Source organism: Tachyglossus aculeatus, chromosome 14, assembly GCF_015852505.1.
Source record: "Tachyglossus aculeatus isolate mTacAcu1 chromosome 14, mTacAcu1.pri, whole genome shotgun sequence".
NCBI lineage: Eukaryota > Metazoa > Chordata > Mammalia > Monotremata > Tachyglossidae > Tachyglossus > Tachyglossus aculeatus.
The window spans coordinates 52,338,492-52,366,343 of NC_052079.1; the positions used below are offsets into that span (position 1 = coordinate 52,338,492).

Below are 27,852 nucleotides of genomic sequence, written 5' to 3' on the forward strand. Positions count from 1 at the left end.
GCTCCCTTAACTGCCGCTGCCTAGGGGCAGCTTATACGTCGACGCCACTTTGCTGTGACACTGGGGCTCCCTTGGGACCGCAGGAGAACGAAGTGGTGGGACAGGAGCCCAGGAATAGATCGATCGATATTTATTGAGTGCTAACTGGGCGAGCGCTGTACTAAGCACTAAATCATCTGTATTTATTGAGCACTGTATTGAGTGCTTGGAAAAGTACAATATAACAGATCGGTAGACCCGTTCCCTGCCCACAACCAGCTTTCGGTCTAGCGGGGGAGACAGACGTTTAATATAAATGTTACAGATATGTAAGTGCTGTGGGGTGAGGGAGTGTGCAAATCCAAGTGCTAGGGTAATGCGGAAGGGAGTGGGAGAGGAGGTTCTGATCAGGGAAGGCCTCTTGGAGATGTGCTTTCAGTAAGGGCTTTGAAGGTGAGGAGGCTGATTGTCAGATATGAAGAGGGAGGATGTTCCAAGGCCAGAGGCAGGATGTGGGCAAAATGAAGAGAACGAGGTACGTTGAGTAGGTTGGCACTTGAAAAGCAGAGTGCGCAGGCTGGATTGTAGTAGGAAAGCAGCAAAGTAGGAGTGGACAAGGTGATTTAGTGTCTTAAAGCTGACGGTAAGGAGTTTCTGGGTGATGCCGAGGTGGATGGGCAACCCCTGGACATTTGTGAGAAGTGGGGAGACACGGACTGGACGTTTTTGTAGAAAAATGATCAAGGCAGCAGAGGAAAGTAGGGACTGGAGGAGGGGAGAGATGGGAGGTCAGCAAGGAGGCAGATATAGTCATCAAAGTGGGGTAGGATAACTGCTTGGATTAACGTGGTAGCATTTTGGATTGGAGAGGAAAGGGCAGGTTTAGCAATGTTGTGAAGGTTGAACCCAGGGGATTTAGTGATAGGGGAGTTGAATGAGAGAAAGGAATCAAGGATAAAGCCAAGGTTATGGGCTTATGAGACAAGAAGAATGGCAGTGCTGTCTACAGTGATGGAAGAGTCAAGGGGAGATCAGGGTTTGGGTAAGAAGAGAAGGAGTTCTGTTTTGGACATGTTAAGTTTGAGGTGTGGGTGGGATATCCAAGTAGACATGTCTTGAAGGCTGGAGGAAATGTGAGACAGCAGAGAAGGAGATAGATCAGGGGTGGAGGTGGAGATTTGGCAATCCTCCACAAAGAGATGGTAGTTGAAACCATGGAGATGAATGAGTTCAAGAAGGTGGGTGTAAATGGAGACTAGAAGGGGACCCACCACTGAACCTTGAGGGACTCCCACAGTTAGGGAAGGGAAGGCAGAGGAGCCCATAAAAGCGACTGAAGATGAGCGGCCAGAGAGATGGGAGGAGAACCAGGAGAGGACCGTGTCAGCAAAGCTGAGGTTCGTTAATGTTTCCCAGAGAAGGGGGTGGTTGGCAGTGTCGAAGGTAGCTGAGCGTTTGAGGAGACTTAGGATAGAGTAGAGGCCATTGGATTTGGTAAGAAGGAGATCTTTTGTGACCTTCGAGAGGGCAGATTCTGTGGAATGAAGGGTCCAGAAGCCAGATTGAACGGGGTTGAAGAGAGAATTGGAGGAGTCGAATCGGGAGACAGGAGGTGTAGACAACTCATTCAAGGAGTTTGGAGAGGAATGGCAAGAGAGAGATGGGGTGATAACTGGGGAGAGGGTTTTTGAGGAGAGGGGAGGCATGAACATCTTTGAAAGCGGTGGAGAAGCCATTGGAGAGTGAAAATTTAAAGATGGCAGTCGGGGAGGTGAGTGCTTTGCTAAGGTGTGAAGGTATGGATTTAGAGGTGAAAGTGAAGGGGGTGGATTTTGAGAGGAGGTGGGATGTCTCCAGATACTGCTTAGGAAGGATGGGAGGCAGGAGGAGGGAGGAACTGGAGAGGAGTAGGGGAGATTTTAGGGCGATCGCACCTGTTGGTTTCCATTTTCTTAACTATGTGGCCAGGTCATTAGGGGCAAGAGGAAGGGGAAAATGGTGTTTGTGGAGGGAGTTAAATATCTGAAACAACTGGTGAGGACAATGAGCATGGGAGTTATTCAAGATGGAGAACTCTGCTGGGCAGAGTTAAGGTATGCAAGGATGAACTTGAGGTGGATAAGGTCAATTTAATATTTGGATTTCCACCAGGAGCAAAGAAAGTGGACTGCTCCAGGGCTTTGGGTTAGTGGTATGAGTTTGTTGAAGAAATTGTTGGGGGCTCGGGGGGAGGCAAGTGAGTTGAGTTCTGGAGAGGATTATGTTGAAGGTGTCAAGGTAGTTTAGGTATGGAGACTACATGGGGCATGACGAAAAAATTGGGTAGGGGCCAAAGATGGGATGTTTATGGGGGAACAGGGTGGATGGGAGAGAAGGCAGGTGTGGAGATTGGGGTTGGTGAGAGGAATTTCAGGGTTGGTGATTGGAGAGATGGGGAGATGGAGAGGTGGGGTGGAGGAGGAGGTCAGTGGATTTGAAGCGGGGAGCGGAAGGGTTGTCGGTATATATCTAAATGGATATTGAAGTCCCCAGGGGTCAGTGTAGGGATGGAGAAATCAATCAATCATATTTATTGAGCGCTTACCGTGTGGAGAAGAAATGTGAGAAAGGGATCAAAATGGTTCAGAAAGTTGGAGATGGAGCCTGTGGGGTGGGTGGTAGATGAGTAGTAACTGGACTGGGTGGTACAGATGGATGATACTGGCTTCAAAGGAAGGGGAAGGGGGGAGGGGGAATGGTGCATAAGTGGCATTGGGGAGCAAGAAGGAAGCCCACTCCTCCCCCTTTCCCTGGGGAGAGCCAGGTTTGTGATGGTGAGGAGAAGTGACTCGGTCTAGGATGAAGAGAATCTTTCCCATAATGGAGCAGGCATTGGTTCCACAGCCACACTTGGCCGAGGCTGTGAAAGGAGGGATTGAATGGGAGTAAGCTGATGGCAGGGAGAGGGGAATGAGGGATGGCACCGGGACAGGATAACAGGGATAAGGTGGGAGCGGGGTGGGGCTGGGAAGGACTGACTGGAGGGAGGCGTTTGAGAGGACATGTTGAGGTCGGAGAAGTTTAAGGTTGCAGGTGAGATTGTCAACAGCAATAAGTGCTTGATTTGGTGGTTCCATCATTAAATTGCTGAATTGTGGGCGGGTCCTTGAGAGCGGCGGGTATGTTTAGGGGTGACTAAACTAAGGACTGGGTTCAGGCAGCTGCTGATCCGAAAAAATCTGGGTGGTTGTCACCGGGGTGTCACACCTCTTCTGTATTCTACACTGCAGATTCACTTGGGAAGAATACAATAATAATAATAATGGCATTTATTAAGCATATGCTATGTGCAAAGCACTGTTCTAAGCACTGGGGAGGTTACAAGGTGATCAGGTTGTCCCACGGGGGGCTCACAGTCTTCATCCCCATTTTACAGATGAGGGAACTGAGGCCCAGAGAAGTGAAGTGACTTGCCCAAAGTCACACAGCTGACAATTGGCAGAGCCGGGGTTTGAACCCATGACCTCTGACTCCAAAGCCTGGGCTCTTTCCACTGAGCCACGCTGCTTCTCTGCCACAGAGAATGCCACAGAGTTGGATAAAACCTAAAATGGAATCATGAGGGTGGCTGTGGCGTGAGTCTCCGGGATGAAGTGGAAGGAGAAGCTAGTGGTAAACAGTTCTGAGAAGCTCCGACTGCCCAAAGCTACCTCTATGTATAATAGCCTAATGCTTAGAATCGTCCAGGGTAGATTTCATTAATGAACATTGCATTTATTTCCCTCTCCACTTGGAATATAATAATAAAAAGAAAAATATTGATGATGCTTCTGTAGTAATGCCAGGCTCAGAGGAGGGTCCATTTCTAGACTGTGAGCCCACTGTTGGGTAGGGACTGTCTCTATATGTTGCCAACTTGTACTTCCCAAGCGCTTAGTACAGTGCTCTGCACACAGTAGGTGCTCAATAAATATGATTGATTGATTTAACCAGGCGCAGCAGGAGCTCAGAGGGTCAAATTCCTAGATTGAGGGGAGATTACTGGTCTGAGTGCTTGAGAACTGACCTACTCATCCTAATTACGGTATTTGTTAATAATAATGATGGCATTTGTAAGCGCTTACTATGTGCAAAGCACTGTTCTAAGCGCTGGGGAGGATACAAGGTGATCAGGTTGTCCCATGGGGGGCTCACAGTCTTAATCCCCATTTTACAGATGAGGTAACTGAGGCACAGAGCAGTGAAGTGACTTGCCCAAAGTCACACAGCTGACTGTGTAGCCGGGATTTGAACCCATGACCTCTGACTCCCAAGCCCGAGCTCTTACCACTAAGCCATGCCACCTAATAATAATAATAATAATGATGGCATTTGTTAAGTGCTTACTATGTGCAGGGCACTGTTCTAAGCGCTGGGGGGGATAAAAGGTGATCAAGTTGTCCCACGTGGGGCTCACAGTCTTAATCCCCATTTTACAGATGAGGTAACTGAGGCCCAGAGAAGTTAAGTGACTTGCCCAAGGTCACACAGCAGACACGTGGCAGAGTCGGGATAAGAACCCATGACCTCTGACTCCAAAGCCCGGGCTCTTCCACTGAGCCACGCTGCCTCTCTAAACCCTTGTCTCAAGCCCTGTTCTAAGCGCTGGGGAAGTTACAAAATAATCAGGTCAGACACAGTCCGTGTCTCACACAGGGCTCACAATCTAAGTAGGAAGAACAAGCACTGAGAATCCCCATTTTACAGAGGAGGTAACTGAGGTATAGAGAAGTTAAGGACTTGCTCAAGGTCACCGAGCAGACAGGTGGCAGAGCTGATATTTGAACCCAGGTCTTCGGACTCGCAGGTCTGAACTCTTTATCTACTATGCCACGCTTCTCCTCAGTTAGCAAGTAGTACAGAACTTGGCACATGGTAAGTAATAATAATAATAATAATGGCATTTATGAAGCGCTTACTATGTGCAAAGCACTGTTCTAAGCACTGGAAAGGATACAAGGTGATCAGGTTGTCCCTCGTGGGGCTCACAGTCTTAATCCCCATTTTACAGATGAGGTAACTGAGGCCTAGAGAAGTGAAGTGACTTGCCCACAGTCACACAGCTGACAATTGTCAGAGCCAGCATTTGAACCCATGACCTCTGACTCCAAAGCCCGTGCTTTTTCCTACTGAGCCACGCTGTGAGTTGACCATCATATTAGGAACTACTTATCAGTACATTTTGGGTTAATTGTTTTCAATCGAGTCCCATCGTAGTTTTGATGATTGCCTAAGTACTTTCTCCATCATCTTTATTTAACCCATCTTAAGTAATTAAAATACTAAGACAGAGAAAAATAGGTTGGATATTTGTTTTTTGGCTTCCAATACCATGATTTCCCTGGGTATGTGACAAAAGATTTTTTTATGGCATTTGTTTAGCATGTTATTGGGTATTCTTGGACCGAATGGCTGATAATTGAGGCTAATGAGTATCTCACAGGTAAGTGCGTAACAAGTACTGTTACTATTACTAATAATAATGATGATGGCATTTGCTAAGTGCTTACTTTGTGCCAAGCGCTGTTATTAGTAATAGCAGTAGTGTTTTCATTATTATCATCATCATTATTATTAATAACGGGGTAAAAGGCATGATCAGTGCTTACTGAGCTTTGTGTTAAACTAAAACTTTCATCTTAAGAGAAGCAGCGTGGCCTCATAGATAGAACACAGGCCTGAGAGAAGGATCTGGGTTTTTATTTCAACTCTGCCACTTGTCTGATGTGCGACGCTGAGCAGGCTACTTAACTTTTCTGTGCCTCAGTTACCTCACCTGTAAAATGGGGATTAAGACTGTGAGCCCGATGGTTGGGCATGGACAGCTTCTAACCTGATTAGCTTGTATCTATCTACCCTGGAACACAGTAAGTGCTTAACAAATACTATTATTATTATTATTACTGTTATTACCATTTTTTTAGTTCAGAGTAGCAGGCCATGTATTGCAGCTGCAGGAGAGAATGGAGGAACATCTGTGCTGAATAAGGCCAACAAAATTATGCCCAATACCAAGCTAGCTTTGAGATACTCCACAATCTAGTCGAAGATTTGGTGACCCAGGAATCCCAACCTGAGAGCTCGGATCTGTGGTAGCCAGCTCTTTCATTCATTCAATCGTATTTATTGAGCACTTACTGTGTGCAGAGCACTGTACTAAGCGCTTGGGAAGTACAAGTTGGGAACATATAGAGACGGTCCCTACCCAACAGTGGGCTCACAGTGTAGTTCAGAAGCAAGGCATTCCCTGTCCTCACGTACTGTGACTTCAGCCCTGGGCCTGCCTGAGGACAAGCAACCATGCTTTGAAAAGTCATCTGATTTGTTTTTTTGTTGTTGTTTATTTTCAATTCTGCCTGGTAACTCTCTGGGCTTGTCAGACACCAGGGATGGGTGAGACTGGGAACCCGCCTGAAAATGTTTGTTGGGGGTAAGGGAAATGATAAGAATGATTGTGGTTTTGGTAAGTGCTTACTATGTGCTAGGCACCGTACTAAGCATTGAGGTAGATATAAGGTTATCGGGTCGGACACAGTCCCTATCCCACACAGGACTCGTAGTTTTAATTCCCATTTTCAGACGAGGTAACAGAGGCACAGAGAAGTGAAGCGACTTGCCCAGGGTAACGCGACAGACAAGTGGCAGAGCCAGGATTATAACCCAGATCCTTCTGATTTCCACGCCCGGGCTCTTGGCTCCCACCGAGTTGGCATCTTTGGGCCATGGTTTTTTGGGTGTGACTGGAACTAGGGTTTAGATGGCCTGTCATGCAGCCACAGAGGGATTATTGGTTTGGGACGTGGAGCGTTCCGGCTGTGATCTTTCATTCCGGCGCTGCATCTTTCAAGTTGGGGTATGAGCCAGAGGTTCAGACCCTCCCAGGTGGTTGAGACAAGTAAGCCCTGTGCAAAATGGATTCTTTTAAGTGCCAGCACCCTAAAGCACATGCTCAGAACTTGAACCAAGGAATCTAAGTTCTTCCTCCTTAGGAAGGACTTTTTGAAGCAGGAAAAGCCCTGAAGAGCAAGGGATGGGAGGAATTAATAATTGTGGTATTAAGCGTTTACTATGTGCCAGGTCCTGTATTAAGCACTGGGGTAGCTACAAGCTAATCAATTTGGACACAGTCCCTGTCCCACGTGGGGCTCGGTCTTGATCAGACTGAGCCCCTTTCTTCCTCTCCCCCTCGTCCCCCTCTCCACCCCCCCCATCTTACCTCCTTCCCTTCCCCACAGCACCTGTATATATGTATATATGTCTGTACATATTTGTTACTCTATTTATTTTACTTGTACATATCTATTCTATTTATTTTATTTTGTTAGTATGTTTGGTTTTGTTCCCTGTCTCCCCCTTTTAGACTGTGAGCCCACTGTTGGGTAGGGACCGTCTCTATATGTTGCCAACTTGTACTTCCCAAGCGCTTAGTACAGTGCTCTGCACACAGTAAGCGCTCAATAAATACGATTGATGATGATGATGATGATGATCTCCATTTTACAGACGAGGGAATTGAGGCACAGAGAAGTAAAGTGACATCCACGGTCACAAGTCACACAAGTGACAGAGCCGTAATTCCCAGAGCCCTGATTCCCAGGTCCTTCTGACTCCCAGGCTGGTGCGCTATCCATTGGGCCACACTTTTGCTTAGTCCCTGATGCTGCAGGTGAGCCAGAGAGGAGGGGCAGGAAGGATGCCGGGTTGCCGCTCCCACACTGAATTCTGAGAAGGGAAGAGACACATAAAAGAGAAAGAAGAGACAGACTCAGACGGGGTAACAGAAAAACTCCCTCTTCCTCCTCCCCACCACTTGATCCAACTTTTCTGTCCCCAGGCCCCTCCCCAGGAGAGAGGCTGTACGGAAGAGGGGAGGGAGGAGAGGGATCTCCAAAGGATCCCACCCCCAACTCCTCCCAGCCAGGAAGAGCTTCGTTTCAGAATTAGGAAGAAACCTCTTCTCATTACTTCACTTCCCGCCCAGCCTGCCTGCCTCCCTCAGCCCTGATCCTCAGCTTGGAAAACAAGGTGAGCAGAGGGGCTTCAGTGATGTGTGCCCAGCAAACCCCCGTGAGGTCAGAGGGGCGGGGAAGGCATGTAAGGCACTCTCCCCCTTTTAGACTGTGAGCCCACTGTTGGGTAGGGACTGTCTCTATGTGTTGCCAACTTGTACTTCCCAAGCGCTTAGTCCAGTGCTCTGCACACAGTAAGCGCTCAATAAATACGATTGATGATGATGATGATGAGTGCCAGGGTGGCCTTAAGGAGCAAATTGGGTTTTCCTAACTTGCAGGCCGAGGGGGAGGGAGTTCTGGGCCTGGCAGTGAAATGCCCAGCAAACATTAATACTGGGGGGAACTTGGGGAGTCCCTTTTCTCCCCTTCCATGGAGGGCAGGGGGTCTCCGGGGACCAACTTCTCCCACTTCCAGTGCCCCTTCCTTCCTCTCCCCCTCATCCCCCTCTCCATCCCCCCCATCTTACCTCCTTCCCTTCCCCACAGCACCTGTATATATGTATATATGTTTGTACATATTTATCACTCTATTTATTTATTTATTTTACTTGTACATATCTATTCTATTTTATTTTGTTAGTATGTTTGGTTTTGTTCTCTGTCTCCCCCTTTTAGACTGTGAGCCCACTGTTGGGTAGGGACTGTCTCTATATGCTACCAACTTGGACTTCCCAAGCGCTTAGTACAGTGCTCTGCACACAGTAAGCGCTCAATAAATACGATTGATTGATTGATTGATTGGAGGGCCCAGCTGTCCCTAGCAGAGGTGACCATGGCTCTTTCTTGGTGCAAGACCACTGAGCAGCTCTTCCCTCCTCAGGGCCCAGCAGCAGTGGCCGAAGCTGGGCCACTGGGCGAGTTGGAAGAGAAGGTGAAATGCTTCATTCATTCATTCAATCGTATTTATTGAGCACTTACTGTGTGCAGAGCACTGTACTAAGCGCTTGGGAAGTACAAGTTGGCAACATATAGAGACGGTCCCTACCCAACAACGGGCTCGCAGTCTAGATCTGCCTGGACTTCGTGTCCCACCCGGTGACCGTCGACTGCGGGCACAACTTTACCAACCACTACGACACAAAGGGCGGGGACCACGGGGCCATCTCATGCCCCTTCTGCCGGATCCCGTGCCACAAGGAGAACTTCAGAGCCAACAAGCAGCTGGCTCTTTTAGACTGTGAGCCCACTGTTGGGTAGGGACCGTCTCTATATCTTGCCAACTTGGACTTCCCAAGCGCTTAGTACAGTGCTCTGCACACAGTAAGCGCTCAATAAATAAATACGATTGATTGAGTCTGGTGGAGAGGGTCCGGGAGCTGTGCCAGCTGCCCACAGTCGGGGAGGAAAGACGTCAGCCCGTGACCGAGGCCTCCCAGCAGTGGCTTGGCCAGAGCGAGGCTCCCCGCTCCAGGAAGCAGCGTGGCTCAGTGGAAAGAGCCCGGGCTTTGGAGTCAGCGGTCATGGGTTCGAATCCCGGCTCCACCACAAGTCTGCTGTGTGACCTTGAGCAAGTCACTTAACTTCTCTGAGCCTCAGTTACCTCATCTGTAAAAATGGGGATTAAGACTGTGAGCCCCACGTGGGACAACTTGATCACGTTGTACCCCCCCAGCGCTTAGAACAGTGCTTTGCACATAGTAAGCACTTAACAAATGCCATTCATTCATTCATTCAGGAAGACTTACCGCCCCTCTTACAGATTCTCAGGTCTCCCAGCTCGCAAGAACAGCTGCGACAGGTGATTATTGAGAATATGCGTGGCTCAGTGGCTTTGGAGTCAAATCCCGGCTCCGCCAATTGTCAGCTGTGTGACTTTGGTCAACTCACTTCACTTCTCTGTGCTTCAGTTACCTCGTCTGTAAAATGGGGATTAAGACCGTGAGCACCCCCATGGGACAACCTGATCGCCTTGTAACCTCCCCAGCGCTTAGAACAGTGCTTTACACGTAGTAAGTGCTTAATCAATGCCGTTATTATTACTATTATTATTATTATTATTAAAATCCTTCATTCCAACCCCCAGTTGCTGGCCGCTTTCATCAAGCAGCGAGCCACGAGATACACCGGGATCCAGAACCCCCAGGGCCGGCCCGGGCAGCCCGGAAAGCCGCAGGGGCAACCAGGCCTTCAGCCGCAACCCATCACGCAGGGGCAGCAGATGCCCTCGTCCCTCCTCACGCCAGCGCGTGGTCCGCAACCGGTCCCTTCCCCTTGGATGCAGCCCCGAACCTCTCGGCAACCCCTCCCCCTATACCCTGGGAGCAGCGTGACTCAGTGGAAAGAGCATGGGCTTTGGAGTCAGAGGTCAGGGGTTCAAATCCCGGCTCCGCCGATTGTCAGCTGTGTGACTTTGGGCAAGTCACTTAACTTCTCTGTGCCTCAGTTACCTCATCTGTAAAATGGGGATTAAGACTGTGAGCCCCCTGTGGGACAACCTGATTACCTTGTGTCCCCCAGCGCTTAGAACAGTGCTTTGCACATAGTAAGCGCTTAATAAATACCATTATTATTATTATTATACCCCAGGCTGGTGGTTGCTCAGTCTAACCCCATGGAGCAGGTGCACTTTGGCGGGCTGGACCAGAGTTTAATGCTCTCTCAGCTTGCTAGCCACCCGGGCCTGACCGGCCTCCGTGGTACAATAATAATAATAATAATAATAATAATGGCATTTCTTAAGCGCTTACTATGTGCAAAGCACTGTTCTAAGCCCTGGGGAGGTTACAGGGTGACCAAGTTTTCCCACGCGGGGCTCACAGTCTTAATCCCCGTTTTACAGATGAGGTAACTGAGGCACAGAGAAGCTAAGTGACTTGCCCAAAGTCACACAACTGACAATTGGCAGAGCCGGGATTTGAACCCATGACCTCTGACTCCAAAGCCCGGGCTGTTTTCCACTGAGCCACGCCGCTTCTCTTACAAGCGCCACAGAGCTGGGGCTCGGCACCGGCAACTCAGACTTGAAACCAAACCTTTCACAGAGTACAGTAGACATACACTAGAGATACCTTGTAGCATTTTGGGAGCCAAAAAACACCCCAAAAAACCTTATTCTCTCTTAACAAGACTGTACTAAAGACAAATTTTTTTTAATCTTTCTTAGCCTAAAAGACAACTTTCCCTGGAACAATTCTGAACTGTGCAGCAATAACGTTGTGGTCATTAATTCATTCATTCAGTTGAATTTATTGAGCGCTTATTGTGTTCAAAATACGGTACTAAGCGCTTGGGAGAGTACAATATAACAACAAAGACAGACTCCTGCCCACAACAAGCTCACGGTCTAGAGGTCAAATAATAATAATAATAATGATGGCATTTATTAAGCGCTTACGATGTTCAAAGCACTGTTCTAAGCCCTGGGGAGGTTACAGGTGATCAGGTTGTCCCCTGGGGGGCTCACAGTCTTCATCCCCATTTTATAGATGAGGTAACTGAGGCCCAGAGAAGTTAAGTGACTTGCCCAGAGTCACACAGCTGACAATTGGCGGAGCCGGGATTTGAACCCATGACCTCTGACTCCAAAGTCCGTGCTCTTTCCACTGAGCCACGCTGCTTCTCAAAGCAAGAAGCAAACAGAAAAGGAACCTGAAGGATGATGAAGTACGAAGAACATATTTTTGTTATGACTGGAAATGTCCAGTCTTCTCTTTTTCTTTCTTTTTTCTTTTTGTTTTTTTTTCCCCTCCCTCCTCCTTCCATGTGCGTATGTGCCCTAGAGGGGTGGGCCACAGTTAGTCTTTTCTAATCTCAGGTGCTCCCTCTCTGCAATTCCAATAGGTTTTATAATTGTTTTTAATTAATGAAAAATATGTAATATTGTTATCATTTACCGAGGCAGATGGTGGACATTTTTCCCTACTTTTTTCCTCACATCATGGTACCAAACATGTCCCATCTGCCTGGACTTCCTGTCTGACCCGATGACCGTGGATTGTGGGCACAACTTCTGCTGCCGCTGCATAATAATAATAATAATGGCATTTATTAAGCGCTTACTATGTGCACAGCACTGTTATAAGCACTGGGGAGGTTACAAGGTGATCAGGTTGTCCCATGGGGGGCTCACAGTCTTCATCCCCATTTTACAGATGAGGTAACTGAGGCACAGAGAAGTTAAATGACTTGCCCAAAGTCACACAGCTGACAATTGGCGAAGCAGGGATTTGAACCCGTGACCTCTGACTCCAAAGCCCGGGCTCTTTCCACTGGGCCACGCTGCTTCTCCATCACCTGGCAGTGGCAGTGCATCACCGGCACTGCCACACAAAGGGCAGGGACCACAGGACCAACTAAGATGAACATTTCTTAGAGGACAAAGGGGTAAATGTTGCTTTAAAAATACATTATATATTACATTATGCATCATATATACATATATTAAAATATCAGTTTTTTCTCTTTGGATGCAAAGATGTCAATTCTTTTAAAAATGTAAAAAAATGAAATAACCTAACCCCCCTCCTCAAATCCACTTTTGTCCTCCAGAAATTTTCTATAGGAAGAGCCGGAATGTAAAACTTCAAGTATTAAAATAATTTGTGCATGTAGAGAAAAAAAAATGACCTTTTCAAATATACAGGGGCAGCTGCCAAATGGATGTAGTATATATATTGTGGTTTCTGTTTCTTGAAATATATTTTTTTTATTTTTCCGTCTAACAAAGTAAAAAATAAAAAAGAGGGTAAGAAATGAACGAGACCAAAAAGATGATTTTAACACACAAAAGTTTTCGTCTTTACCACGTCCCTTCCTCTTCCACTTTCTGTAAAACTTGAAAACAGAAAACAAAAAAAATCCTCAAATGTAAATCATGCAATGAGTTGATTACTTAGACTGTGCGCCCACTGTTGGGTAGGGACTGTCTCTATATGTTGCCAACTTGTACTTTCCAAGCGCTTAGTACAGTGCTCTGCACACAGTAAGCGCTCAATAAATACGATTGATTGATTGATTGATTACTTATATGAACTCTCAATCGCTGCATAGACTGTTAAAATGGATTTCTTATTAGACAAACAGCGCATTGATGGGTTGGGATTCTCTCTATTTGTCGCCGAATTGTACTTTCCAAGCACTTAGTACAGTGCTCTGCACACAGTAAGCACTCAATAAATACGATTGAATGAATGAAGGGTTATTATTGACTCCCTGTCTCTTGCCAACCCTGGAGGCACTGCGTTTTGAAGGAAAACTGGTTGGAATTTGGGCAGTTTTGCTGTTGGAGGATTGCCCCGTCAAACTAGGTGGTCCTGGTATCGTAACCGGCGTTGTTGGAAAAAAGGCCGCAGCCCCGTGAAGTGGAGCAGGAGGATGAATTTCTAGCCAGTAGGAAGTTCAGCTGTACAAGAATGGGGAGGTTGCTGTATTTATTTATTAATTTTACTTGTACATATCTATTCTATCTATCTATCTATCTATCTATTTATTTTATTTTATTTTGTTAGTATGTTTGGTTTAGCACTTTAATTTTTTCCAAAGCCCTTTCACAGCCATCGTTTATTCTCACATTGAAGTAGGAAGATGGCAGGTGTTGTTGCTCCTTGTTTTCAGACTTTTAGACTGTGAGCCCACTGTGGGGTAGGGACTGTCTCTATATGTTGCCAACTTGGACTTCCCAAGCGCCTAGTCCAGTGCTCTGCACACAGTAAGCGCTCAATAAATACAATTGATTGATTGATTGATTGATTGATTGCTGTCTTGGAGAATCCCGCATGGAGGAAATCCGTGTTGTACTCCCATCCATCCCTTCACAGCTCTCGGGAGGTGGCAGGGAGGGAGGGATGCCCATCCCTGAGCAGCTGCAGACGGGCACTCTGCCACAGACACTTGCCGGGACTGGTCCAAAGGCCACCAAACTTCAAGTTTGGCCCTGAGGACCCGGGGGGTGGGGTGGGTAGCGCTTCTGGGAGACAGAACCCAATAACCAGGAGAGCAGCGTGGCCTAGTGGATACAGAATGGGCCTAGGAGTCAATAGGACCTGAGTTCAGTGCCACTTATCTGCTGTATGACCTTGGGCAGGTCATTTTACTTCTCTGTGCCTCAATTAGTTAATAATAATAATAATAATGATGGTATTTGTTAAGCATTTACTATGTACAAAGCACTGTTCTAAGCACTGGGGAGGATACAAGGTGATTAGGTTGTCCCATGTGGGACTCACAATCTTAAACCCCATTTTACAGATGAGGTAACTGAGGCACAGAGAAGTTAAGTGACTTGCCCAGAGTCACACAGCTGACAAGCGGCAGGGCCGGGATTCGAACCCATGACCTCTGACTCCCAAGCCTGTGTTCTTTCCACTGAGCCACAGTCTGCACACAGTAAGTGCTCGATAAATACGATTGAATGAATGAAAGTCACTTGACTTATCTGGGCCTCAGTGACCTCATCTGTCAAATGGGGATGAGCCCCCCCTTGGGACAACCTGATCACCTTGTAACCTCCCCAGTGCTTAGAACAGTGATTTATACATAGTAAGCCCTTAACAAATACCAATCAATCAATCAATCGTATTTATTGAGAGCTTACTGTGTGCAGAGCACTGTACTAAGTGCTTGGGAAGTACAAGTTGGCAACATATAGAGACAGTCCCTACCCAACAGTGGGCTCACAGTCTAAAAGGGGGAGACAGAGAACAAAACCAAACATACTAACAAAATAAAATAAAATAAATAGAATAGATATGTACAAGTAAAATAAATAAATAAATAGAGTAATAAATATGTACAAACATATATACATATATACAGGTGCTGTGGGGAAGGGAAGGAGGTAAGATGGGGGGATGGAAGGGGGACGAGGGGGAGAGGAAGGAAGGGGCTCAGTCTGGGAAGGCCTCCTGGAGGAGGTGAGCTCTCAGTAGGACCTTGAAGGGAGGAAGAGAGTGACTTGCCCAAAGTCACACAGTTTATCGGTGGCGGAGCTGGGATTAGAACCCATAATAATAATAATAATAATAATGGCACTTATTAAGCGCTTACTATGTGCAAAGCGCTGTTCTAAGCACTGGAGAGGTGATCAGGTTATCCCACGGGGGGCTCACAGTCTTCATCCCCATTTTACAGATGAGGGAACTGAGGCCCAGAGAAGTGAAGTGACTTGCCCAAAGTCACACAGCTGACAATTGGCAGAGCCTGGATTTGAACCCATGACCTCTGACTCCAAAGCCTGGGCTCTTTCCACTGAGCCACGATGCCAGTCAATTGAATTTAGTGAGCCCTTACTGTGTGCAGAGCACTGGACTAAGCACTTGGGAAACTGTAATATAACAGACAATTCCTGCCCACAAGGAACTGACAGTCTAGAGAAGAGAAAAAAGAGACAGGTCTAGGCAGGGGCAACAGAAAAACTCTCTTGTTATAGTGTACTCTCCCAATGCTTAGTCCAGTGCTTTGCACACAGTAATTGCTCAATAAATAGGACTCTCCATCCCCCACGTCTTACCTCCTTCCCTTCCCCACAGCACCTGTATGTATGTATATATGTTTGTACATATTTATTACTCTATTTCTTTTAGTTGTACATATCTATTCTATTTTATTTTGCTAATCTGTTTGGTTTTGTTCTCTGTCTCCCCCTTCTAGACTGTGAGCCCACTGTTGGGTAGGGACTGTCTCTATGTGTTGCCAACTTGGACTTCCCAAGCGCTTAGTACAGTGCTCTGAACACAGTAAGTGCTCAATAAATAGTACTCTCCATCCCCCCGTCTTCCCTCCTTCCCTTCCCCACAGCACCTGTATATATGTATATATATATATGTTTGTACATATTTATTACTCTATTTATTTATTTTACTTGTACATATCTATTCTATTTATTTTATTTTGTTAATCTGTTTGGTTTTGTTCTCCATCTCCCCCTTCTAGACTGTGAGCCCGCTGTTTGGTAGGGCCCGTCTCTATATGTTGCCAACTTGGACTTCCCAAGCGCTTAGTCCAGTGCTCTGCACACAGTAAGTGCTCAATAAATACGATTGATTGATTGATTGATTGATTGTACATATCTATTCTATTTATTTTATTTTGTTAATCTGTTTGGTTTTGTTCTCCGTCTCCCCCTTCTAGACTGTGAGCCCGCTGTTGGGTAGGGCCCGTCTCTATATGTTGCCAACTTGGACTTCCCAAGCGCTTAGTCCAGTGCTCTGCACACAGTAAGCGCTCAATCCGATTGTCTATACGTTGCCAACTTGTACTTCCCAAGCGCTTTGTCCAGTGCTCTGCACACAGTAAGCGCTCAATAAATACGATTGACTGATTGATTGATTTTTAGACTGTGAGCCCACTGTTGGGTGGGACTGTCTCTATATGTTGCCAACTTGGACTTCCCAAGCGCTTAGTCCAGTGCTCTGCACACAGTAAGCGCTCAATAAATACGATTGCTTGCTTGCTTGCTTGATTGATTGATTGATTGATTGAAAGAATGAACTCCTCCTCCCCACCACTTGATCCTGCTTTCTGTCCCCAGGCTCCTCCCAGGAGAGAGGCTGGATGGAAGAGTGAAATGGGAGGGGGAGCTCCAGAGGTTCCCGCCCCCAACTCCTCCCAGCCAGGAAGACCTTTGTTTCGGAATTGGGAAGAAGCTCCGTCATTTCACTTCCCTCCCCAGCCCCTTTTCCTCAGCTTGGGAAACCAGGTGAGCAGAGGGGCTTCAGTGATGCCCACGCAGCAGACCCCCTCGGGGTCAGAGGGAGAGTGCCAGGGGGGTCTGAAAGAGCAAATTGGCTTTTCCTAACTTGCAGGCCCAGGGGGAGGGAGTGCTGGGCCTGACAGTAAAATGCCCAGAGAGCATTTTATGGCGGTGGTGGAAGGTGGGGAGGTGGGGGGGGGGGTCCCTTTTCTCCCCTTCCAGGGAAGGCAGGGGGGCCCTGGGGGACTATTTATTTATTTATTTATTTTACTTGTATATATCTATTTATTTTGTTAGTATGTTTGGTTTTGTTCCCTTTTAGACTGTGAGCCCACTGTTGGGTAGGGACTGTCTCTATATGTTGCCAACTTGGACTTCCCAAGCGCCTAGTCCAGTGCCCTACACACTGTAAGCGCTCAATTAATAGGATTGATTGATTGATTGAGTTGCCCACCTTCCCCGCTCCCTGACAGAAGCCGGTCCCCACCAAGTGGAGGGCCCCGGCCGAGGTGACCGTGGCTCTTGCTTGGCACAGGGCCCCTGAGCTGCTGTCCCGCCCCAAGGCCCAGCTGCAATGGCCACAGCCGGGCCCACAGACAAGTTGGAGGAGGAAGCCAAGTGTCCCATCTGCCTGGACTTCCTGGCCGACCCGGTGACCATCGACTGCGGGCACAACTTCTGCTGCCGCTGCATCACCTGGCACTGCCACGCGAAGGCCGGGGACCACAGGGCCAAGCTGTGCCCTCTGTGCCGGACCCCCTACCGCAAGGAGAACTTCAGAGCCAACAAGCAGCTGGGAAGCCTGGTGGAGAGGGTCCGGGAGCTGTGCCAGCCGCCCAGAGCAGGAGAGGAAAGGCGTCAGCCCGTGACCAAGGCCTCGCAGCAGGGCCCGGGCCAGGTGCCCGGCGTGGCTCGGCCCAAGCAAGGCTCCCTGCCCCGGGTGGCCTTACAGAACCTCTTACGGACTCTCAGGGCTCCCAGCTCGCCCCTTCAGCAGCAACAGGTGCTTAACATCCTCTGTTCCAACCCCCAGCTGCTCACTGCTTTCATCAGTCAGCGGGCCGCCAAGTACGCGGGGACCCAGAACCCGCCGGGCCTGCCCGGGCAGCCTGGCATGTCACAGGGCCAGCCGGGGCTGCAGCTGCAACCCACCGTGCAGGGGCGGCAGGGGATGGGGCATCCCAACCCAGTCGTGCCAAACATGCCACCTCTGCCAGCCCGAGTTGCCCAGCTGGGAGGAGAGTCTATTTAGGTGCGGGATCAGTAAGCCGAGGGGTTGACAGTGAGCGGATTAGGGGAGGCCTCAAGAACAGCCTCTCCACCTAAGGGTGTGCTGTCCTGCTTATTAAGTCAGCAGAATGGCCTAATAATAATAATGATAATAATGATGGTGTTTGTTAAGCGCTTACTATGTGCAAAGCACTGCTCTAAGCGCTGGGGAGGTTACAAGGTTGTCCCACGGGAGGCTCGCAGTTTTAACCCCCATTTTACAGACGAGGGAACTGAGGCAAAGAGAAGTTAAGTGACTTTCATTCAGTCGTATTTATTGAGCGCTTACTGTGTGCAGAGCACTGGACTAAGCGCTTGGGAAGTACAAGTTGACAACAAATAGAGACGGTCCCCACCCAACAGCGGGCTCACAGTCTAGAAGGGGGAGACAGACAACAAGACAAAACATATTAACAGAATAAAATAAGTAGAATAAATATGTACAAGTAAAATAAATCAATAAATAGAGTATAAATCCGTACAAACGTATATACAGGTATATATACAGTCGGTCCCTACCCAACAGTGGGCTTGCAGTCTAGAAGTGGGCTTACAGTCTAGAAGACTGCCCAAGTGACTTGCCCAAAGTCACACAGCTGGCAGAGCCGGGATTTGAACCCATGGCCTCTGACTCCAAAGCCTGTGCTCTTTCCACTGAGCCATGCTGCTTCTACCAAATGGAAAGAGCATGGGTGCCAGAGGACTTGGGTTCTAATCCCTGCGCCACCACATAGCTACTGTCTGGCCTCGGGCAAATCCCTTAACTTCCCTGGGCCCCAGTTCTCCATCCTTAAAATGGGAATTAAATGCCTGGTCTCCCTCCCCCTAGAAACTGAAAGCCCAGTGTGGGCCAGGGACGGTATCCAACCTGATTATCCTGTATCTGCCCCAGTGCTCAGTGTAGAGATTGGCACGCAAGCACTTAACAAATGCCGGTATTATTACTCATCATCATCCAGAGCATATTTTGGGTGCAGGGCTTTGGTCTAAAAGCTCGAGACTGGATTTGAGAAGTGAAAGACCTGACCGTCGCTCGCTGGACTTCAATCTCGTGAAGTGACCCGGAGCCCGGATGAGCATCGCAGCAGCGGAAGACGGGACGGAGGGTTGAATAATAAACGAACGAAATGATGCCCAACCCGAAGCTGGCCTCGAGGTGCTTCTCCATGGGTTGGTGGAAACTTGGGGAGCCAGGGGTCAGACCCAGCGGGGCTGGAAGTAAGCGGGATCGGGTAGACTTGGAATGGGCGTTCTGGTGGGGTGGAAGCGGAGAGGGATGGTGCCTCAGTCCCTGTCCCGACCTTTTTCTCCAGTCTTACTCCATCTCAAGTAGGCAGAGTAGTCCATTTGGTCTCTTTTCTTTTTTTGTGGCTACCCACTTCCTCCCCCACCAAGCCCTCTTGTCACCAGAGGGCTGGGTGTGTGGTGGAGGGGGGAGGCGGTCACCAGTAGGTCATAATTTTGTTTTTCACTTTTACTGTTGGTCCAGTGGGAAAGACAGGAGGCTGGGCCCCAGGCAGGCCGTCTATTTTTTTTTTTTTTTGTATTTTTAAGCGCTTACTATGTGCAAAGCACTGTTCTACGCACTGGAGAGGATACAAGGTGATCAGGTTGTCCCATGTGGGGCTCACAGTCGTTATCCCCATTTTACAGATGAGATAACTGAGGCTCAGAGAAGTGACTTGACCAAAGTCACACAGCTGACAATTGGCGGAGCTGGAATTTGAACCCATGACCTCCGACTCCCAAGCCCGTCCTCTTTCCACTGAGCCACGCTAATTTTGTATCAAAAATAGGGCAGCCCTCCCCGCCCACCAGGACTTCAGGCCCGGCCCAGCGTGCCCCCGTAAAGTCAGTCATTCCGTTGGAGGCCAGAGACCTTCCTCCACCGTTTGTGTGGAACTGGGACATGGGCGAGGGGGAAGAAGGGCTGCTCTGCTAAAGGCACTGGGCAGGCCCCCGAAAGGTGGGCTGGTATGCCGACTTACAACACAAACTCCGGGCTTTGGGCCAAGATGAGGTGGCAGCGGCCAAGAGACTTCCGCACATACTTGCTCAGATGCCATTTTGGGCACGTGGTCCAAGCAGGTCCTCCCCCCTCCAGGCCCCGGCAGGACCCCCAGGGAGCCACATTCGTTCTCATTCGACCCAGCAATCAGATCGGTGGTACTTATTGAGCCCTTATTCTGCGCAGAGCACTGCTCATAGCGCTTAGCAGAGTACAATAGTTAGTAGACACGATCTCTGCTCCCTAAAATAATCAATTCCATTCATTCATTCATTCAATCGTATTTATTGAGCGCTTACTGTGTGCCGAGCACTGTACTAAGCGCTTGGGAAGTGCAAGTTGGCACCAATATAGAAATCCTAAAATCTGTGGTCCTGAAAGTGTCATCTGGCTTAACTCCCACCTCCTGGAAACCTATTGCCCAAACTATCAAGGGCATCTGAGGGGCAAAGGGGTCTGTTCTCCAATCAATCAATCAATCAATCGTATTTATTGAGCGCTTACTGTGTGCCGAGCACTGTACTAAGCGCTTGGGAAGTGCAAGTTGGCAACATACAGAGATGGTCCCTACCCAACAGTGGGCTCACAGTCTAGAAGGGGGAGACAGAGAACAAAACATATTCACAAAATAAAACAGAATAAATATGTACAAATTCCACAATTACTATTGTGTTATAGGGGAAGCAATACAGTATAAGGACATGTACATAAGTGAGGTGGGAATGGGGAGAGTAGAAAAGTGCTTAGTGGGGTGGGACTAAGTACCAGGATAAAGGGGGTAGGATGGGAAAGTAGGGTGAGGGTTTGAGAGGTTAGTCAGGGGAAATCATCATCATCATCAATCGTATTTATTGAGTGCTTACTATGTGCAGAGCACTGTACTAAGCGCTTGGGAAGTACAAATTGGCAACATATAGAGACAGTCCCTACCCAACATTGGGCTCACAGTCTAAAAGGGGGAGACAAAGAACAAAACCAAACATAGTAACAAAATAAAATAGATATGTACAAGTAAAATAAATAGAGTAATAAATATGTACAAACATATACATATATTCAGGTGCTGTGGGGAAGGGAAGGAGGTAAGATGAGGGGATGGAGAGGGGGACGAGGGGGAGAGGAAGGAAGGGGCTCAGTCTGGGAAGGCCTCCTGGAGGAGGTGAGCTCTCAGCAGGGCCTTGAAGGGAGGAAGAGAGCTAGCTTGGCAGATGGGCAGAGGGATTGGGGGCATTCCAGGCCCGGGGGATGACGTGGGCCGGGGGTCGATGGCGGGACAGGCGAGAACGAGGTACAGTGAGGAGATTAGCGGTGGAGGAGTGGAGGGTGCGGGCTGGGCTGGAGAAGGAGAGAAGGGAGGTGAGGTAGGAGGGGGCGAGGGGATGGACAGCCTTGAAGCCCAGGGTGAGGAGTTTCTGCCTGAAATGGGAAGAGGGCAGGCTGCCTTCCTGAAGCACACAAATATATATCCCAAAGTCAGTCTCAGCAGCCTTTAGGATCTAGATTCTTTCAACTTGTACTTGCTAAGTGACCTTGAGTAAGTCACTCCACCATCCTGGTTCTGCTTCTCCATCTAGAGTCCCATCCCGCCCCTCCCTCCCAGGGTTGGGGTGAGGATGCTGAAGAAGGTGGGATCTGGAGATGGAAAAACCGGCCCAGCAATATTTGGGGGGAAAGGCTGGTCCACGGACCCCTGCCCTTCCCTCCCCACTCCCCCTTCCTCCACCCCCTGATAGTCTCCAAGAATCTCTGGTTCATTTTGCATAGATGTAAGAGGGTTGTCAAAAGTCAGATTTCAGGGAGGAGAACAAGCCCTTTCCTCAGGGAAGGGTAAGGTGGTGCATTGGCAGGGGTTGCCAAGGAAACATGCAGGCTCTCGCTCTGACAGCTTCGCAGAACGTGGGGCGATGTGAACAGGACGACATGTTTAGAAAAGTATCCCGGCAGTAGAGCAGAGTTGCCAACTGCTAATAATGATGGTTGAGGCATTTAACACTTTCTGTGTGCATTGCACTGTGCCAAGTGCCGGGATAGGTACAAGATAAACAGATTGGGCACAATCCCTGTCCCACGTGGGGCTCACAGTCCAGAGGGAGGGAGAACAGGTATTTAATTTTCATTTTACAGATGAGGAGACAGACACAGAGAAGTTAAGTGGCTTTCCCAAGGTCATCCAGTCAACAGATGGGATTAAAACCCAGGTCCCTTGACTCTCTGTCCTGTGCTTTTTCCACCAGGCCATTCATTCATTCATTCATTCAATCGTATTTAATGAGCACTTACTGTGTGCAGAGCACTGTACTGAGCGCTTGGGAAGCACAAATTGGCAACATATAGAGACAGTCCCTACCCAACAACGGGCTCACAGTCTAGAAAGGGGAGACAGACAACAAAACAAAATATGTGGAAAGGGGTCATGTCATCAGAATAAATAGAAATAAACATGTGGACAGGTGTCATCAGAATAAATAGAAATAAAGCTAGATGCACATCATTAACAAAATGAATAGTAAATATGTTCAAGTAAAATAGAGTAATAAATCTACAAACATACATACATGTCTCTTTTTAAACAAACAGCAAGAAAAATCACTGATTTTCAAACAATTTTGCATAACAATAATAATAATGGCATTTATTAAGCACTTACTATGTGCAAAGCACTGTTCTAAGTGCTGGGGAGGTTACAAGGTGATCAGGTTGTCCCACGGGGGGCTCACAGTCTTAATCTTTTTAAAGGTATTTATTAAGTGCTTATTATATGCCAGGCACTCTACTAAGCACCAGGGTAGATACAAGCAAATCAGGTTGAACACAGTCCATGCAATAATAATAATGATATTTAGGCACTTATATACCAGGCACTCTACTAAGCACTGGCATGGATACAAGCAAAGCAGGCCCTGTCCCACATTCATTCATTCATTCAATCAATCGTATTTATTGAGCGCTTACTGTGTGCAGAGCACTGTACTAAGCGCTTGGGAAGTACAAATCGTCAACATAGAGAGATGGCCCCTACCCAACAACGGGATGGGCTCAAGTCTTAATGTTCATTTTACAGACGAGGTAACTGACCCGGAGAAGTGAAATGACTTGCCCAGGGTCATGCAGCAAGCAAGTGGGAGAGCCTGGGAATAGAACCCCAGTCCTCGGACTCCCAAGCCTGTGTTCTAGCCACTAGGCTGCTCTGCTTTCTCTCCCTCCTTCCCCGACTCTACAGCTGAATAGATGCATGGCTTTAGGTACACCATTTGAGAAAGGGGGTGGAGGAGGGGAAGGAAAGAGGGAGGAGGAGGGAAAGGGAGAGAAGCAGGAAGGAAGGAAAGGGGGAGGAGGAGGGAAGGGAGAGGAGGAGGGAGGGAAAGGGGGAGGAGAAGGTAAGGGGGAGGAGGAGGGAAAGGGAGAGGAGGAGGGAAAGGGAGAGGAGGAGGGATAGGGAGAGGAGGAGGGAAAGGGAGAGGAGAAGGGAAAGGGGAGGAGAAGGGAAAGGGGAGGAGGAGGGAAAGGGAGAGGAGGAGGGAAAGGAAGAGGAGGAGGGAAAGGAAGAGGAGGAGGGAAAGGGGAGGAGAAGGGAAAGGGGAGGAAGAGGGAAAGGGAGAGGAGGAGGGAAAGGAAGAGGAGGAGGGAAAGGGGAGGAGAAGGGAAAGGGGGAGGAGGAGGGAAAAGGGAAAGAGGAGGGAAAGGAGGAGGAGGGAAAGGAGGAGGAGGAGGAGGAAGGAAAGGGGGAAGAGAAGAGAAGCAACGTGGCTCAGTGGAAAGAGCCCAGGCTTTGGAGTCAGAGGTCAAGGGTTCAAATCCCACTCCACCAATTGTCAGCTGTGTGACTTTGGGCAAGTCACTTAATAATAATAATAATAATGATGATGGCATTTGTTAAGCACTTACTATGTGCAAAGCACTGTTCTAAGCGCTGGGGGGGATACAAGGTGATCAGGTTGTCCCATGTGGGGCTCACAGTCTTAATCCCCATTTTACAGATGAGGTCACTGAGGCTCACAGAAGTTAAGTGACTTGCCCAAGGCCATACAGCAGACATGTGGCGGAGCCAGGATTTGAACCCATGACCTCTGACTCCAAAGCCCGGGCTCTTTCCACTGAGCCACGCTGCTTCTCTTAACTTCTCTGGGCCTCAGTTCCCTCATCTGTAAAATGGGGATTAAGACTGTGGGCCCCCTGTAGGCCAACCCGATCACCATGTAACATCCCAGTGCTTAGAACAGTGTTGTGCACATAGTAGGCGCTTAATAAATGCCATCAAAAAAAAAAGTGGGTGAAAACTTGGCTGCTGCAAGTGAGTAGCTTCCTCCGAGGGGAGGGGAGGTGGCCATGGGGTCGAGGAGCTGCTGGACGCTCCGATGGGAGGCCAACCAGTTCCCAACCAGCTCCTCTCCATCCTTCCGGAATAGGCCCTGGGCCTGCCGTTGCCCCGGCAACCAGGACCAGCCTGGGAAACTGTGGACAGACAGACAGACAGAACGGGCTGCCTCCAGCCTCCCCAATCTATGACACGGAAAGGTGTTCCGGGCTTCAGGAACACACCATTTTAAACAAATACCAAAATTATTATTGATACATGCGGGCTGTGCATTTACCCTTCAGCCGAATCAAGTGTAGACTGGACAGGGGCAGGAAGAAACAAGAAGAGCCGTGATAAAGCTGGTGTGTGTCCAACCGGATTCGTTTATATCTATCTCAGCGCTTAGTACGGTGCCTGGACCTTAGTAAGGGCTGAAACACCTTTTTCAAAAAAAATGACAATAGAGAAGTCAAACAGGGATATGAAAAGTGCCGGAGGAGAGAAAGCAGAAGCCCAAGTTTAGGATTAGATTAATTCATTCAATCGTATTTATTGAGCACTTACTGTGTGCAGAGCACTGGACTAAGCGCTCGGGAAGTACAAGTTGGCAACATCTAGAGACGGTCCCTACCCAACAACAGGCTCACAGTCTAGAAATTAAGGGATTAGATATAGTCCCGGCTCCTCCACTTGTCTGCTGTGTGACCTTGGGCAAGTCGCTTCACTTCTCTGTGCTTCAGTTACCTCATCTGCAAAATGGGGAGGAAGACTGTGAGCCCCATGTGGGGCAGGGACTGGGCCCAACCTGATTAGATTGTATCTCCCCCAGCGTTTAGAGCAGTGCTTGACACACAGTAAGCGCTTAACAAAGCACTTAACACAGAAGCAGCATGGCTCAGCGGAAAGAGCCCGGGCTTTGAAGTCAGAGGTCACGGGTTCAAATCCTGGCTCCTCCAATTTTCAGCTGTGTGACTTTGGGCAAGTCGCAACTTCTCTGGGCCTCAGTTCCCTCATCTGGAAAATGGGGATTAAGACTGGGAGCCCCCCGTGGGACAATATGATTTCCTTGCAACCTCCTCAGCGCTTAGAACAGTGCTTTGCACATAGTAAGCGTAGGGACAATATGATCTCCTTGTAACCTCCTCAGCGCTTGGAACAGTGCTTTGCACACTGTAAGAGCTTTATAAATGCTATCACTATTATTATTATTATTATTATTACTATTATTTTTATTATTATTAAAGACCCCAAGGAAAAAAGCCAAAGGAGGAACAGGACATTAAGCTCCTGTGAACTCACCTTCAGCCTGATCTGTTCTGGCATCCACTCAGCCTGGTAGGTTAATACAACGGGATCACAGTACCTTCGGCCCTCCTGCCTAACGTGCTTGTGCAGCTCAAACTCATTTGCTAGCCTCTTGTTTAGAACAGTGCTCTGCACATTGAAGCGCTCAACAAATACCACTGACTGATTGATAGAGAATTGACTTTAATTCAACACAACTTTGGGGCAAGGAATAGGGAACAGTACAATTCTGTTGTGTTGTACTCTCCGAGTCTTAGTACAGTGGAAGCATAGTATAGGGGAAGCAGCGTGGCTCAGTGGAAAGAGCCCGGGCTTTGGAGTCAGAGGTCGTGGGTTCAAATCCCGGCTCCCCCACTTCATCAATCGTATTTATTGAGTGCTTACTATGTGCAGAGCACTGTACTAAGCGCTTGGGAAGCACAAATTGGCAACATACCACTTGTCAGCTGTGTGACATTGGGCAAGTCACTTCACTTCTCTGGGCCTCAGTTCCCTCATCTCCAAAATGGGGATGAGGACTGTGAGCCCCTCGTGGGACAACCTGATTACCTTGTATCTACCCCAGCGCTTAGAACAGTGCTTTGCACATAGTAAGCGCGTAACAAATACCAACATTATTACAGTGCTCTGCACATTGTAAGCGCTTACTAAATACGATTGATTGATTAATTGAGCAGCTTGGAAGAGATTGGGGAGAATCTTATAGCAATGGCAAACAAATAATCCATTGGTTTATAAGCCCCTTGAGGGCAGGGATTGGGTCGATTTACTCTGTGCTCCTCTCAAATGCTTAATACGGTGTCCTGTGCCCAATAAGGATTCCATAAAATACTGTCAAATGAAGCAATGTCTTTCCGTCTCAGAGTCCAAGCCATGATTCCTAACCATTTTTCTTCAGCTCCTAGAGAAACACAAGCAAGACAACAGCCTCACTGCATATGCTGGGAAAGTGGAAAAGGTCCGATTCGAATCAGTCCAGAGTCAGGTGAGTCACAGCCTGTGCCTGTTTCTTTCTGCTCCGTTTGGAAATTGAGTGAGTCTGCTGGGTTGAAAGGGACACTTTCTGTGGTGAGCTGGTAGCCGGAGACCCTGCTCTGATCTGTAATTATAGGGATCCTGCATTGTAATTATAATAATTATGGTATTTGTTAAGCACTTCCTATGGGTCAACCACTGTTCCAAGGCCTTCCTTCTGTGTCACCCTGACTTGCTTCCTTTTTTCATCCCCCCTCACAGGCCACGGCACATACGTATATATCTGTAATTTATTTATTTATACTAATGCCTGTCTCCCTGTCTAGACTGTAAACTCACTGTGGGCGGGCTTACTATGTGTCAAGCACTGTCTTAAGCACTGGGGAAGATACAGAATGATTAAATCAGACACAGTTCCTGTCCCACACAGGACTCACAATTCATTCATTCATTCATTCAATCGTATTTATTGAGCACTGTTGAACCCAAGTCAATCGGGTTTCTCACAGTCCAGTGTCCCAGATGAGACTCACGGTCTGAGCACTGCCTTACAAGTGGGCCACTGTTGCGTTGCCTATACAAAATATATCCTTTCTAACCCTCTCATCTTCCAAAAAATACATATGTCCACTCTTCTGCCATCTTACCTCCTTCCCTTCCCCACAGCACCTGTATATACGTATATATGTTTGTACATATTTATTACTCTATTTATTTTACTTGTACTTATCTATTCTATTTATTTTATTTTGTTAATATGTTTGGTTTTGTTCTCTGTCTCCCCCTTTTAGACTGTGAGCCCACTGTTGCGTAGGGACTGTCTGTATATGTTGCCAACTTGTACTTCCCAAGCGCTTAGTACAGTGCTCTGCACACAGTAAGCGCTCAATAAATACAACTGATTGATTGATTGATTGATCTTCAACTGCCCTGTCTCCAATACGCTCACCTCTCTCCCATGCCAAGAAAGCTTTTCAGAATCCCACTGCATCCTCCAGCCATCTGAGGAGCAGTGTGTCTGAATTGGAAGAGCATGGCCGTGGGAGTCAAAGGATCTGGGTTCTAAACCCAGCTCTGCCTCGTGCCTGCTAAGGGACGTTGTGCAAGTCACTTCACTTCTCTGTGCCTCAGTTATCTCATCTGCAAAATGGGGATTCAATACCCGCTCTCCCTCCAACTTAGATTGTGAGCCCGTTGTTGGGTAGGGACCGTCTCTATATGTTGCCGACTTGTACTTCCCAAGCGCTTAGTACAGTGCTCTGCAAACAGGAAGCGCTCAATAAATACGATTGAATGAATGAATGAATGAATTGTGAGTCCTGTGTGGGACAGGAACTGTGTCTGACAATCATTCTGTGTC

At 48.0% G+C, this 27,852-nt stretch overlaps 1 protein-coding gene and 1 pseudogene across 1 annotated transcript; both read left to right on the top strand.

Annotated features, from left to right (window-relative positions):
• The first annotated feature begins 1,193 nt into the window (after positions 1–1,193).
• LOC119936627 lies at positions 1,194–11,011 on the top strand (annotated as a pseudogene).
• A 5,547-nt stretch (positions 11,012–16,558) lies between these two features.
• On the top strand, positions 16,559–18,012 carry LOC119937130 (histone acetyltransferase p300-like). Its single transcript, XM_038756768.1, has 2 exons — positions 16,559–16,644; positions 17,174–18,012. The coding sequence occupies exon 2, from the start codon at positions 17,213–17,215 to the stop codon at positions 17,888–17,890; it is 678 nt and encodes a 225-aa protein (XP_038612696.1). The 5' UTR covers positions 16,559–16,644; positions 17,174–17,212; the 3' UTR covers positions 17,891–18,012.
• Positions 18,013–27,852: the final 9,840 nt, after the last annotated feature.

What these genes read in the sequence shown, in the direction of transcription:
- LOC119937130 (XM_038756768.1), top strand. Translation starts at nt 17,213, where the DNA reads ATGGCCACAGCCGGGCCCACAGACAAGTTGGAGGAGGAAGCCAAGTGT.